General features: G+C 32.5%; 1 protein-coding gene across 1 annotated transcript; it reads right to left on the bottom strand.

Annotated features, from left to right (window-relative positions):
• Window positions 1–5,314: 5,314 nt before the first annotated feature.
• LOC143202734 (serine/threonine-protein kinase ATR) lies at window positions 5,315–15,544 on the bottom strand. The gene is made up of 21 exons (XM_076414469.1): window positions 15,459–15,544; window positions 13,078–15,402; window positions 12,289–12,972; window positions 11,384–12,231; window positions 11,186–11,294; window positions 10,894–11,123; window positions 10,608–10,839; window positions 10,345–10,532; window positions 10,135–10,276; window positions 9,904–10,074; window positions 9,177–9,830; window positions 8,889–9,097; window positions 8,706–8,835; window positions 8,211–8,642; window positions 7,959–8,149; window positions 7,695–7,904; window positions 7,410–7,639; window positions 7,196–7,347; window positions 5,930–6,089; window positions 5,633–5,874; window positions 5,315–5,577 (listed from the first exon to the last, which is right to left on the bottom strand). The coding sequence occupies exons 2-21, from the start codon at window positions 15,385–15,387 to the stop codon at window positions 5,404–5,406; spliced, it is 7,698 nt and encodes a 2,565-aa protein (XP_076270584.1). The 5' UTR covers window positions 15,388–15,402; window positions 15,459–15,544; the 3' UTR covers window positions 5,315–5,403.
• Window positions 15,545–15,607: the final 63 nt, after the last annotated feature.

Genomic DNA, 15,607 nt, shown 5'->3' with positions numbered 1-15,607 from the left:
AAGTGTTAATATTTCTGTATTTTTATGTTGGGTTTGGTGGATCCAGGTTTTTTTTTGGTTCGCTTAATTTAAAAGTTGTCACGAGACAGATGATAACACGCTATTGATAACAAAAGTCTTACTAATTCGAGAGTTAAGTCCCTCCGTATTTATACTTATATTAACAATTCATCCTGGTAAACAAGAGAAGGTAGACCTGAAAAACTTGTAAACAGTGTACCTTTATTAGAATTATTTGTTTACTCTGTTTTGCAAAATTCGGTCTATTGTTCTAATAGTAGATTATCTACTTTTTACGGATAATATATTTAGCAACATTTATCATTAACGTTAAGAAAACAAGCATTTCTCATAATGAAAATATAACGTGAAATCATGGGTAATAAATGAATAAAATGTTAAATAAAATCACCTAAATCAAATGCAACTGGGACTAGTACTAGCAGTAACTAAGCAGAAAATAACAATGGCAATTTTCTAATAACAATCGAAAGGATTAATAAAATTCCAGCTTCAAAATCTAATTTATGTGATTCATTATGTTGGAATTCAAACATGTCTACATCGTACTAGATAGCATACGAGGTGGAATCACGCTGAACAAATTATTGCGGTACTCAGGCACGTTCTCTTTAATAATTAAAATCAAAAAAATATTGTGATTTGTGGAAATGTTATTTATTTTCAATTCAATTCAACGTGGACTTTAAAAACGACGGGATCAAGGTTATAACAATGGTTCTAATAAGAAAATGTTGTCAATTATTTACAAATATTTAACACTTTAATTTTTTTTAATTTAAATTAAAATTGATACTTCATAAGCTAAATTTTTTTTTATTACTCTTCGTGAGTCCACAATCTGCCCTATTGGCAATAAGTATTTCTTATGTCTATATTATATATACATGGCATGTAGAAAATCACTTCATTAAGCAATCTTCTGTATAAAATATTATCTTAATTAATTAGTCTTATTCTAAAGTCTACATATGTCCAGTAATCAGATCAGGTGGTGTTAAATGTTTTAGTCTACGCACATCACTATCACGTTGCATATTTAGCTGATTAGCGAGTACATTGGGATGCACTGACACTCTTTCGAAGTACTTCACACAAACACGTTGAATTACACTCGTTATAGGTTCTAGAGGAATATCGCGTTGTATCACTTTATTTGAAATATAGTACGGAGCATCAACAATGGCACGTAACACCTTATTTTGGAACCGTTGAATGATGGATATATTAGATTTGCTAGCGGTACCCCATAGTTGGATTCCATATGCCCAAATGGGCTTGAGTATAGACTCATACAGCAATATCTTGTTATTTAAAGATAACTTGGATTTGCCCCCGATGAGATAATACATTTGATATAATTTTAGTCCAAGTTGTTTCCGTTTAGAGAGTAAGTGCTTCTTCCAGGTTAGGCGTGAATCTAAGTGCATACCAAGATATTTAACATGCTCTGCTTGGGGGAGTTGACGATGATTGATATTCACTGGTGGACATGTTCTTCTACGCAGGGTAAACGTTATATGTGTGGATTTTGTTTCAATGACTTTAATGCGCCATGTCTTCAATCATAATTGTATTTGCTCCAGGTGGGTTTGTAGGTTTATTGATGCTGTGACTGGATCTTCATGGGATGCTAAGATTGCTGTATCGTCTGCATATGTTGCCACAGTAGTTATTTTTGTGGTGGGCAGATCAGCCGTATACAGAAGATACAGTACTGGACCCAGTACACTACCTTGCGGAACTCCTGAATATATGGGATTTAATTCGGTATGTTCATCGCCTTGATTTACAATAAAATGTCTGTCAGTGAGATACAATTTTAGTAGCTGATAGTCCGGATGAGGGAGAAGTTCCTTTAGTTTAACCTGCAAGCCCGTATGCCATACTTTGTCAAAAGTCTGAGATATGTCTAGGAAAGCAGCCGAACAATATCTTTTGGCATTTAGGTCAGCGTTTATTTGGTTTACAAGTCTATGCACTTGTTCTATAGTCCCATGCTTATTGCGAAAGCCAAACTGATGTTCTGGAATAATTTATCTTTTTTCTATTATATAGTTTAGTTTTTTTATGTATAATTTCTCGAAAACTTTCGAGATTATTGGTAATAAACTTATAGGTCGGTAGGAGGTCACATCTTCTGGTATTTTTCCTGGTTTAAGTATCATTATTTTAGCTACTTTCCAGATACTAGGGAAGTAATTAATTCGTAGCATAGCATTAAATATATATGTTAATAGTTTTATAGCCTTTTCTGATAGTTCTTTTAAAATTTTGCCAGTAATTAAGTCGTAACCAGGAGCTTTTTTAATATTAATCTCTCTCATTATTGTATGTTTAACTTTTTTTACCGTTAATTTCTAGTGCGGTAAATCCATTTGAAATGGCGAAGCTAGTAATTTTATTTTCCTCATCTTTATGTAGCTGAGACTGGAAAGGTTTAAAAACATTTTTTAAGTGTTATGAGAAAATGTCGGACTTCTCTTTATTGCTTCTCGCCCAATTATTTTCGTTTGGTTTAATAGGTGGGTTATGCTGCTGGGATTTCCTAAGCTTTTTTGTTGCTTTCCACAATGAATAGTCTGTAGCCTCAGTTGATGTCAAGTTTTCTAGGTATTCTTGAATGCCTTGGTTTTGTTCAATTTGGATTAGTTCTTTCAGCTCTTTTATTGCCCTATTAAATTTTCTTTTATTCTCTTCAGTCCTTTGCTGTTGCCAATTTCGTCGTAACTTTCTTTTTCCTGTTATCTTTTTCTGTATTGTACATGATATATGTGTATTTTTTCTTGGAAATGTTTCACTGTTAGAAGTCGCGGAATATGCTGTCTCCTGTATAGTTTTTCGTTTCGGTCTAAGTTTTCTCTATATGAGGACCAGTTAGTTCTATTATTGCACAGAGAAGGGGGTTTATCTTTGATGGTAATTTTTGAAGAAATTGTTACTATTATTGGTGAATGATCAGAAGACAGGTCGAAACATGATTCTGCCTGACACTTTTTTGGATCAATATTTTTTGCAATACAGAAATCTATTGTATCTGGTTTTTTATTTCTGTCTGAAAGCCAATATGTTGGTTCACCAGTAGAGATAAGTTGTAAGTTATCTGTCTTTATTGCTTTTAGCAGTTCTCTACCTTTTGAGGTTATTATTCGTGAACCCCACATTAAATGTTTTGCATTATAATATCCTCCGGCTATAAATCTATTACCTAGCGTACTGAAGAATTCTTGAAATTGTTCTGCCTTGTTATGTTTGGGTGGGCAATAAATCGCAGAAATTGTTAATGGTCCATGGACTTCCTCTATGGTTATACTGGTGGCTTGCAGGTAGTCTTTGCGGAATTTTTCTTTTTCGAAATGCCTTATATCATCTCGAATTATTATGGTTGTACCTCCATGTGCTTTATCATCAGGGTGATTTGTATGATAAAGTTTATATTTAGGAATTTTCAAATAATGTTTGTCCGTAAAGTTTCGGAAACCGTCAATATTTTATTCAGTTACGAACATTTTTAGTTCCCTGGGGTGTTGTTGGAGCCCATTGGCATTCCAGACGGCGATTTTGTAGCTAACGGTTTCAGGCATTAGGCAAGTTTGCTGACGACGGTTGTGAGTAGACCAAGCATCGTACTCATTTGATCCATTAGTTTGGCCATCATGTTTTCTAATCTAGAGATGTTGCTAGTTTCAGTAGGCTAAGATGTCGTCTCTCGATTTTGTGCTGAACCATTTTCGACCATTTGGGCATAAGTTATGTCTGGTTGACTTGGTCTGGTGGGTAGACTGGTAGGCGTGGATTGTTTTTGTTGCTGTTGGTGCCTTTTTTCCCTTAAGGCAGGATAGAGTTTCTGTTGTAGTTGCTTGTGAACTGCGCAACGCTTGTAGTTCCCTGGATGATTTCCGTTACAGTTAGCACATTTCACTTTTTCATCGCGAACTTTACGAGTACAATCTCCTGTTGTGTGTTCTCCTGCACTTTTTACTCATCTATATGATTTGCGACAATAAGTCTTTGTGTGCCCGTGCGCTTGACACCTCGTGCATTGTGGTATAATTCTTTTTATATGGTGGTGGTTCGCATTTAATACTATTATTTTCTAATTTGGTGATTTCATACACCGCCTTATTATTTCCATTAGGTTTTATATCAATATAGAACATAGGCAGAGGTTTTTTTGTCGTGTGATGTCGTTTATTGTGAACATTTACAACCTCGTGGCCTTTTTCAGCTAGTGATACTTTGATGGTGTTAAAGTCCGTCCCGTAATGTAATCCTTTTAACACGAATTTAAATGTTCTCTCGGATTTTGGCCTGAATGTATGGTATTGGGTGTTTCTTTCATCTAATTCTTTTACAAGAATTTTAAAGTGATCCGCTTCGAACAATTGGACTTAATTGTGTAGTTCGTAGTAATGGTTTTCAATAGGTCATGGACGTGTTTCAGGTTTTTGTCTCTATTGGTTTCTGTAACCAATAGTCACCGATTCTTGTTTGTTTCCTCGCGATTTCTTCTTCTGGACTTCTCAATCGTTTTTTGTTAATGACTGTAGTCCATTCTGATGGTGGAGTTTGCGTTATTGCTGATTGTTCTAATCTTATATCAAAGTGTGCAGGTGATTTGGTTGAATCACTGTGGTTTGCCATTTTTAGATTTTTAATATTTTATTTTATTTACTTCCAGAGGATAAAAAAATTAAATACTTTGTTTATTTCATACACTTCATTTTTCACTTACGTTATTTTTTGCACTAGTTTTTGACCAAAAATATTATAAATGAATTTCAAAAGGACAGTTGTAAAATAAGGGGAAATAATTTTAAAACTGGTCACGTAAACAAGTATTCACTACACTTTAGGTCTGCTGAGAGGCGGATAGCCGCATCTGTTATGCGTTTTTAACACTCAATTAAATAACCGTAATAAAATACTGGGTTTTTTTAAAGAAAGGTATCTTTCTAGAGCTTGGAGGGTATTGAAAATATGTCTTCACCCTACGAAGGTTGGAACCGAACTCTCTAAGCTAAATGATGAATAGTCCGTCAACAAACACTCAGATCTGCGTAAACTTGTTGAAAATAAACTTATTATTAATATATGACACCGGCCACTTTTAGATACATATTTTGCATGGCAGAGGCGACATAATTAGTAATGCAAGCGGACGCATAACAACTAGCAGGAAGTCTGGCATTTTTTTGCGTCATAGCATGTTGATTAAATGTAATTAATAACGTAATGTTAATGAATGTTGAACAGCAATTAAATGGTTGAAGATGTTTAAAACGGACTAAAATGTTTCTCATAGTTTATTTAAAAATATATAAATAACAAAATAACTATACCATAATATATTTTACATTAATATTTTACATTTCTAAAGGTTCAGAGGTAAGGACCCCAACCGATATACATTTGGCACAAATTGTCTGTGCTCATCGCTTCTTTTATCAAATATTCGGCTTGACCTTCGACGGATAGGCATTGCGACAAAGAACGACTTCTTGTTTTCACCTTACCTTGCAATCGAAGTTCGATATTCTTAATATGTTCTAGAGCCTACAGTAAAAAATGTTAGTACCAACGTCCAGTAACAATTACTAAGGAATATCACCTGTTCATTAACTCTCTCTGAACTTTGTGTACCAGCTGGTACGTTTCTCGGCCAAGATACTAAGGGATCGTAAACAAAAGGTGTGACAATCGACATTAATGTGGCAGTGTTAGATCTGAGAACTCTTAAGGTACACTCGCAGGATTTTCTAAAAACACCTTCTACACCGAGGGGGCCCATTGCCGATACCATGTTTTGCGTTAATCTAAATGGTACGCGTTCTGGCCACTCAAATGTCTCACCTGTAATCATAATATAGGATATTTGGTGGATATTGGTAATGTTTTCAAAACGTACCTTTATTAAACAAGCAATTGAAATCTACATGCACTACATCGCCGCAAGTGGAATCTAACTGAATATTTTCACCGTGTCTGTCTCCTAATCCTAATATGTATCCGGTGATAGAAATAACCGCTGTCGTTCTAATATAACCAGTACGCGCAGTTAACCATGTCTAGAATACAAAAAGAAGGCATAGATATTACCTTTACCATAATAGACATAGTAACATTACGTTATGGAATAAAATATTTAGTTAACAAGATTATGCACTTTGCCCACAATTTTCTTCTGGGGTTTTCTGAAGTGACAGGTCTATACCAATACGTTACAACGGACTGAAATCTTTAAAGTCAACAAAATAGCAGGCCAAATAGCGACCCACCTGTAAAATGGATGTAAAAATGCTCTTGAAGCGCATAATTACTGATTATGAAGTCAACTTGTATATTCATTTGTATTATTTAAGACCGATGTACGATATGCGAAAAGCGCTTTACATCTCGTTTAACTTGAGGAATCCCAATAATTCTTCAGCCCGAAATCAGAATTCACAAGTTTATTAGAACTAGTTGTACTTTTTCTGTAAGACTGTATTTTCTGATAAGCTGGTTTGTATTTTTAGAATTTTATAATCTGCTCATAAAATCAGAATCAGAAAAACTGATAATATAACATTTGGTGCTTTTTTACAGTTGAAGGACATGTTAATCTTTCAAAATTGTAATGATGAAATATAAACATGTTTTTTCCATGTTTATAATTTATGTTTCTTTTGGACCTTCTTTACTTATTTTTTTATAATTAATATAAATTGATAACAATTTAATTAATGCGTTCTATTTTATTTATATATCACTGAAAAATTGTAGCACCCATATAATTAATATATTGTATCATAGTTAGCTTTTCTTCAAGCAATACACACACAAAATAGCCGTGGCTTTGGTTGCTGTTAAAAGCGATAATTGTTTAATCATTGTCAATTTAGATAATACCAGTGACTCTGAATTATTAATACCTTACACGCAGCTTCAACTCTTCAACAACTTTCAACTCTTCCTCTTAACTTATTGCATGAGGTTTTATATAATCCCATTCACTAAATTTTGCTAAATTTTTATCAAAAGACGAGATAATAGCAACCTTAACTAGCATTAAGAAGTATTAAACAAAACTTATTATCGTTCTTATAAACTTATCACAGTAATTCATTGTTATACACAAGAACTCATATATCAAATGTAAAGAGCTACCTAGTATTTAATAAGCTTTAATTACCTGAGCATCTGGGAAGGTTTTTCTAAACCAATGTCCTAAGACTGGTGGGTGTCTTTTCAGCAAAATGTTTTTAAAGACCTCTCTCTTCTTGGCGATAGGATCTCTAATATTGCAGCAAATCGATTTAATTTCCCTAGGTCTCATACCCAATCCTAAACATCAAAATAAATATTCTTCAAATAGAGCTAATAAGGTCAGTTTACTCGAAAAGTACCTCTTTGTTTATATAAATTCATAATTATGGGTCTCAGACCAAGTAAATTCGGTACCCATTCGATTAGACCACATTCTTCATTCAATGGAGCTACAGAATACAATCTGATATTGAGCCTACGTTGTCTGGCCTCTGGATCGCATATAAGCAGATGATTGACTATATCGTTGAATTCCATGAGACGAAAATCTTTCCGCAAGTCGTCTTTTGGTTTCAGCATAAATGTATAACTGAAAAAATGTTAGTAAAACATCGAATTGTTCAACATGTTCACAAATATTTTACTTTTTACCATCCGAACCTCTGAGATTAATTTTTCGCGGTCGTTGCAAGCTGGTTAAAATACTCATTTCATCTTCAATGCCAACTATATGTACATAGTGGTTTGGAAAGGGATTATGTTGTGAATTTTTAAAATCTGGATTAGGTAAAATGAGTTTTCTAAATTTATGTGTAGGCATCATAATTTCACTAAAGTCGTCTTTATTCAGCATTCTAGAAAAACAATTATCTGCATTTTATAAATAACTTCAGAGTTTAAAAGTTTACCTGGGCAATGATCTAACCAACATACTAACATTGGTTGAATTTACATCGGAAGGAATCTCTTTATTACACAATTCAATAAGTCTTTCCGCTAAACTGGTAAAATCTTTTATTAATTTGGACATAGTATGAATTTTCAATTTAGGATCATCCAAAATCTCTGAACAACGTTTAGCCCTAATAGGATAACTGGACTAAAATATTTATGATAATAATAACAAAATTAACCATTTTAATAGAACAACTATTCACTACCTTAATAACTGAACTGATCATCCATAGGCATTGCTGTGGATAATGTTGCAATAATTTTATGATGATGTTCTTTAGTTCAACATAAACTTCCTTTTGGGGATGGGAAATTCTAGAAATAATCTGAGAGAATGAAGTCAAGAAAATAAACGCGGGTAATTTGTTCAAGAAGCCGTCAATAATTTTGGTCATCTTGACAAGAACGTTCCTCCTTTCCTCTTTCTGATTTGTGTTAGATACGCCACCTAATCTGGTACCATAATCGAACCATATTGACAAGAGACGCGGCATAGATTGGTATATATAGTTCGTTCCATAGTAGAGCGATTTGCCGAAATTATTTACGATATGTAACTGGAGATCGCTTGCTTTTATGTCTTTATCTTCGCCGGTGTAGTTTTTAAAAATTCTGTCTTGATATTGAGCCAGACACACCTAAATATGGAATTTGTATTAAAGGTTTAACCAAACATTGTTTACATATTGTTATTTTTTTACCAAACTCTTTTCCCATTCTTTGTACACTTCCATTGATTCTTTGTATTGCTGGAGGTTCATATCAACATCTACACTACATATTGTGTCGTTATAAGTTGCAATAAGTAAACGTGCTTCTGCACATAATTTTCTAAAACAATTTGCATATGTTAGTACATATAAATGTTAAGTCAAATATCTTACTTATTTTCTAACGAAAAATTTGCAACAATTTGTTGAACTTCTTGGTTATTTGCGTTATCTGGAATATAACAATTTAAACCTCTTTTCAATGTTATCAAGGCCTCTTCATGTTCTTCTCTCATCCAGTGGAGTTTCGCTTTTTCTATAAATAGTTTTGGGGGATTATATTTTTCAGCATCAAGTACATATGTATAAGCTTGCTGGAGAACCTAAATCAAAAGGAAGCCTTTATATTACGATATTGCTTGGCTGTATAGTATAATACAGTATAGAATTTGAGATAGTTACCCCTGCATTTCTGGCGATAGTTACGCTTTGTAACCAAGATTCGCCTAATAGTTCATCGAAAAAGGGTACAGCTTTCGGCATTTTTTCTTCAGCTATATTTCTGCCCAAATTCAAAACCACCCTCCGTAAACATAGTAACGGCTCTAGATTTCTTATATTGGTTTGAACAACCTTAATTCTAAGTTGCCATTCGTTGGATAGTTTTTTCATAATTTTTTCGGCATAATTTTTATCATTGGGTTTCAAATATAATTGGAATAGGGTCTTTTCTATTTGCTCTAATTCAGTAAGGCAATGCAGATTAGTTATATAACTATAACCATGATGGTAGGCGCCTTCTTCTAAACTGGCCGACCCAAAAGATTCCACTTGTTGTCTTTTTAGACACTCTAATGTCGAATTGAACAAATCTCGTTCTCCTTTTTTGATGTGTACTAGACTTTTACCTAGTTGTATTGCCCAACTATTTTGATGCTGTAAATCTGGTTTTTCCAGTAATTGTTCCAAATCGTCGTACTTTCCTAAACGCCATAAGGCTTCTGCTTGGAATTCTTGAAGTTTATTGCTGTATTCTGGCTGAAGGTCTATAGCTCCTTCCGTTAAGTACAACGCAGTGTTAACTTTGTCCAAGTCTAGGTAACACTGTATGAGGCCCTGAAAAATAAGTTTTATTAGAACAGATTGCACTTTTATTGATACGTGAATTTTAGTTAATATCGTCGCTCACCTGTACGTGTTGAAGCTTTAATGGTCTAGGCATATGTTCATAAATAGCAGCTGCATCTGCTAGTTTGCCTGAAACCTCCAAAGACAAAATTCTCTGCTCTAAAGAAGGTTCTGCCTGCTGTAGAGGTTCAACACCCAGTACACCATCAGGTTCATCTAATTGAGCATATATCTATAAGTAAATTATCCTATAATTTACACCATATATCTAATGATTTGTATTTATAAATACTTCAGCCAAGAAGGGTAAATGAGCTGAGATTTCTCGTGGGTTTTCGATAAGGAAGTCTTCTAGATACATAAGAGCTCTGGGGTATTCGCCGCATTTGTAGATGCATTTAGCTAATTCTAATTTACAAAACTTCTTCACAAACCTGTTTTATATTAGATATAAAGAAATTAATATTAGGAAAGCAGAAGGTTTTCAAAAGAAACTTGATACCTTTTTATTTTCTGATAGCTCTGATCGGTGTCTGAGTTTTGGCCTTTGCACCAGTGCCACTCTCGTAACCATCTGTCAAGAAAATCTAATAAAACAAATAGAACACGCGTGCATTTCATTTGTTTCTCTTCTTCTCCAGTTACTTCACATGCTGTTGCTGTTAATCCGCGAATTCTTATTGGTTTATTCTATAATAATTAGGGAAATTTTATATTTTCGGGCGTGGATGTTATATAAAGATATATAAGAGTATAAAGATATACCTTTAGTACTTCTACATCAATCATTGTGCTTCTGTCAAAGCTATTCAAAATAGTTTGAAATTCTAACAGACTTTTTTCATCAATTTCCTCTGAACCTTCCAATAACGAGTGAAGTAGAATGTAAGGCAAAAAATGCATTAGCACTTTCTTATCCATTTGCATGCTAGGGAAACAATTCTGAAGAAGGGATTTCCGTTCATCCGGTAGAGACATTATGAGATCTGAAGTCCAGCTAAAATATAAGCATACAGATCTCTAATAATTTATAATAATATACAGCACATACTTGTAAAGCCAAGATTGGAAACTAGCCCCAGCACTACTTCCATACAATGGATATGAGTACTTATGGTATTTCTCTACATAAATATATTTTGAAGAAAGCAGTGGTGTCATCACTTCCCTCTGTGATTCGGAGAATTTTTTCCACATAAAATTTCGGGAGCTAGACTGATCTGGGGATATTTCATGTACTTTGAGAATTTCCTGAATTGCCAAAGCTACTCTATCCGTGTTCTATCATAAGATTATAATATATATTTATTATATTTATAATATGTATATGTACATATACGTACTCTTGCGTTTTTATCTGTTTGAAAAGCTTTAATCAGTTCACATAAAGCGCTTTCAATAAAAGGGTCTTCACTGATAAAAAATACAAACGAATTGTTGAACTGTGCATACCTATAGTTCGAAAAAATTGATTAATTAAGGTTGAAAAAACACTTCAGCTTCAATCAATATGAATTAGATTTTTCAAAATATTGTAATACCTTCTTGGTAGATGACTAGGTTCAATAGCGCCTAGCTCTCCAAAGACTTCTCCGCAGGCCAATTTTAAGGTTTTATCTTTCTCGCGACATCCATGAGTTAGATTGTCGATTAATTCTACAATAGCTGGATCGATTCCGTTATAACCCAAAATCATTTGATCCAGCTCTTCTCTGTTTTGCTCCAAACAAAGCTTTAGTTGTTTCAGACTTTGTATTTTGACTTCAAGCCCGTCGTGCTTTAAATATTTTAAATAACGAAGTATCTTGTCTTTTAAAGACATATTTTCAATTGCCTTTACATGTTTTTTAATAACATTGCTGATTGATGAATATAGATAAGAATTATTTACAAAAAATAGATCGGAGATGTTGTCTTTAAGTGTATCCTCGTTCTCCACGACCAAATATTGAAGCAGTTTATTTACTTCACTAGGACACTGTTCAATTAGCGGCAGCATCGATATAAAAATGGTTGCTAAATGAGGTCCGAGACATTCTACCTTACAAGTTTTTATAAAAGAATTCCATATGATACATGTGAGTTCTGGATATTTCAAGTAATTGGATGTTTGTAATGTTGCTAAAATTTTAAATCTTAAAGGCATTATTCTGTGAGTTCCTAGAAAATTTAGCAAGTCGGCTAAACTGAGCAAGATGTTCTCTTTTTTTGAATATTCCGATGAAAGCTCTAGATCAAAATAAAGTAAAAAGGCTAAGAAGAACGGCTGAAGATAATCCTGGAGAGATGTTGCCTGTGTAGTCGAATCTTCTCGTAGAAGCAATTCTAGTATTTCCAAAACCTGTCTTCTTTTTTCGTGGAAATTCAGAAGAAGCTTATTGAGGATCACCTGAAAATTGTGAAAATTTCATTTGATTCAACCTTTGAACAGTTGAGAAACCTTTACCTTGAAATTTTTCTTTCTTAGTTTCTTTCCACTAATTTTAGTCGCTTTCTCTACAAAATGCATACAGGAATTTGATTGAGTTTCATCCATCTCTCCTAAATATAGGTACAAGAAGATGTTCCCGTAATTTAAAGACAACAGTTCCGACACGTCGGTTTCCACGATGTTGGCCATTTCTTTAATGAGCTTAGATATATTTGCGGTCTTCAGTATTTTTGTTATAAGGAACGGCAGTAAATTCTCTGCTTCCTTTTTCAGATATTCCTTAACGTTCTCGTAACCAAGCACTACGGATACTTTAAACAAGCTCTCTTGAAGCGTGGACTGATTTAAATGTTGATTTACATAGCATAAATGCGCTATAATTTCACTTATTGTTCTCGAGTTTTTTTTGTACAACTTCATTCTGCCCTGAGCGTCCCTTTCTGACAGTTTCATACATTTATTTACTGCCGCAAAACTTTGGTTTGACGTAGGTACCATAATAAAGTATAAAAATATTTTGAGGCACTCTAATTTTATGTCCGCATTATCAATATGACCGAGTTGATCTAATGTATGCAGCAGTGTATTTTGAAGATCATAATTAGAACTTTGAAGAGATCTCTTCGACAATTTCATCAAAGTGGAGCTTACAATCTCTAACACTTTAATTTTTGTGTTACTCGCAATAGTAGAATTGAACTAAAAATAAATTGGATTGGATTGAATTACATCATAAAATAATCGAATATTTTAAAAACAATGATATATTGATTGAAAAATCAGAAATATAAAACTACTAATTACCTGTCCATTTTTTATTATAGGACTGATTACTTCTGCTAATTTCATACGTATTTCCCGATTGTGATCTGCTGCTAATTCGATCCAGATTTTTGTCACGTCTGGGGTATAAAATATTGCAAAGTGATTCGATATTCGCGGTAAAATATCTATTATTTTTAATTTTAACTCCAAATTAGCATTAATAACTAAATGCAAAATAGTTTTCAAAATGGGGCCTTTTAGAGGAGCCAAATCGATTTTATTGCTGGGGAATTTGATCAACAGACTATTTAACTTGTCTTTCATGTAATCTTCAGTCGATACTGCTTCTGGTGTGTCGTCGTTCAAGTCACATTTTTCGCATATACATTTTACATCAGCGGAGCTAATAATTTTATAAAAGTTGTCGGAAGAAGTACATAAAACATCTGATAATATATCCGAAATATTTTGATGGTTTTTTAATAAAGGCATAAGAACGCCCATTGCCAATTCCTCCGTATTTGAAAATATGTTGAGAACAATTGGAATATTTTTAGATAACTCTGACACTAATGATGCATTTTCATGTTCTTTTAAACTCTTCAATATTTTAATATGTTGAATTTCAATTTGTTCGACGTGGTTTTGGTTCAAATTTGGCACTAGCCCGCTTGATAGCCATTTAAAGAACTCATTCACCAATTGAAACATATCTGTTTTTAGTAGTGATTTATCATTAATTATGAAATAGTAAAGCTTTGTCAAGTTATCTCTAAATTTTTGGATATTAGCAATATTTCCAAGAAAATTTGTTGGTAACTGTGCTTCAGAATCATAACATAGTGGTACTAAGAACTGACATGCAACAATACAATACAAAATATCAACATTTTTACAATTTGTTACAACTATTAGTTTGCACATACTATAAAACATTCTAATTGGATTTATTTTATCTTTACATTTTATGTAGTGCTGAACAACATTACACACTACTTTATACAAAATTTCTTCTTCCTTAAAGAAACTAAGTGAGCAAGCTGTATTTTTATACTTTCTTTTAAAAATAAGAAATATATCAATAATATTTTCCATAACATTAAATAAAAGATCACCTTTTTGCTGCAATTCACAACTATTAGGTGTGCAGTTAAATCGATCAAAAGAACATATAAAATTTGTAATAAAAGCTAACCATATTCTAGAACAATTATAAACTAGTATTTCTTTCACTTGCAAATGTGTTTCAAAATAATTATAAACATCTTCTGAAATGGCCGATTTTACTAAATTAAACAAATATGGGTTGTTCTGCTGCAACATAGTTTCAACTATGGAATTTGTATTAACATTTACATCATAAACAGTAAAATCAACACTTTTTACACACATTTTAATAATATTCTGTGAAATTATTGTCTTATCAGCAGCCATTAGGAAATATTTAACAATAAATTCTGATATTCTATTTTGATTTTGACCTATAGATACCGTTAGTTGTTGACAATGTTGAATATATTTTTGAAGCAGTAACTCAAATACATTTTTATCAAATTTCATTGGATTATTGTTATTAATATAGTCATACACACATTGTTCAAACAAAGAAAAAAATGATCTTATTTTTACTAAGAATTCTAAACCAAAATCATTAAGATGATAATGTATTTTTTCTAATATGTCAATAAAAATTTCATATATATTTATTTCTAAAATTCGTTGCTTTAACAAAAATAACAAGTTATCAAAAATGCTATATGTGCACTTATCTATACTGTAAAATATAACACTTTCTGATAAAATAAACCATATAATTTTTAAGATTCTCTTAATTAAATTTAAACACTCCTTTTTACAGTGAATTTCTATAAATATTTCTTTTAAATTTAGTTTTGTTGCTAATTCCTGATTTTTTTTTAAATTGAAAATCTTGATAACCGTAATATTTGTAGGATCTTTTAGATAATTAATTAAACATTCTAAAGCTTTACAATATTCATTTGCAACATTGGAATAAACATGTAGATGTGTTGTTGCCAATTGGGATAGAACACTCAATTGAGCATCTACAATTATTTCATCATTATCACAGCTTAAGAGATAAAAGAACTGTTGAAGTAACCAAACAGTAAATGTATGATATTTATCAACTATATCTTTATATTGATTAAGTGTCACCCCAGGTTCCTTGTTATATAAAAAAGTCTTTGAAAATTCTTTAGACATAACCATATTTGCCAGTTTGTGTATTGTGCTCTTATCAATTGATCCAGGTTTTAAGAATGTATCAACCAGTTCATCAAAAATCTTCCACATGGGAAAGGCTTCTTTTAGCACTAACGACTCCATGTCTTGGTAAATGTACTAAAATTTTTACAGTATTAATCTTTCGGAATTTTTACATATTATATCAAATATACATTTAAACAAATAACACTAAAGACTTAAAACAAACATTAACAGAACAAATCAAAACAGCACACTCGAATGTTTACTAAATTTCAAATGTGACATATGACACTTGAAAATACCGCGAAATGTGCATTTCAAATTAATTAATATAATAATA

This window comes from Rhynchophorus ferrugineus, unplaced genomic scaffold (genome assembly GCF_030347505.1).
Source record: "Rhynchophorus ferrugineus isolate W39M unplaced genomic scaffold, kcgeb_rfMv2 rfM9, whole genome shotgun sequence".
In the NCBI taxonomy this organism is placed as follows: domain Eukaryota; kingdom Metazoa; phylum Arthropoda; class Insecta; order Coleoptera; family Curculionidae; genus Rhynchophorus; species Rhynchophorus ferrugineus.
Note: the sequence above shows the minus strand (reverse complement) of the source record. Positions and strands in the feature narration are given on the sequence as shown.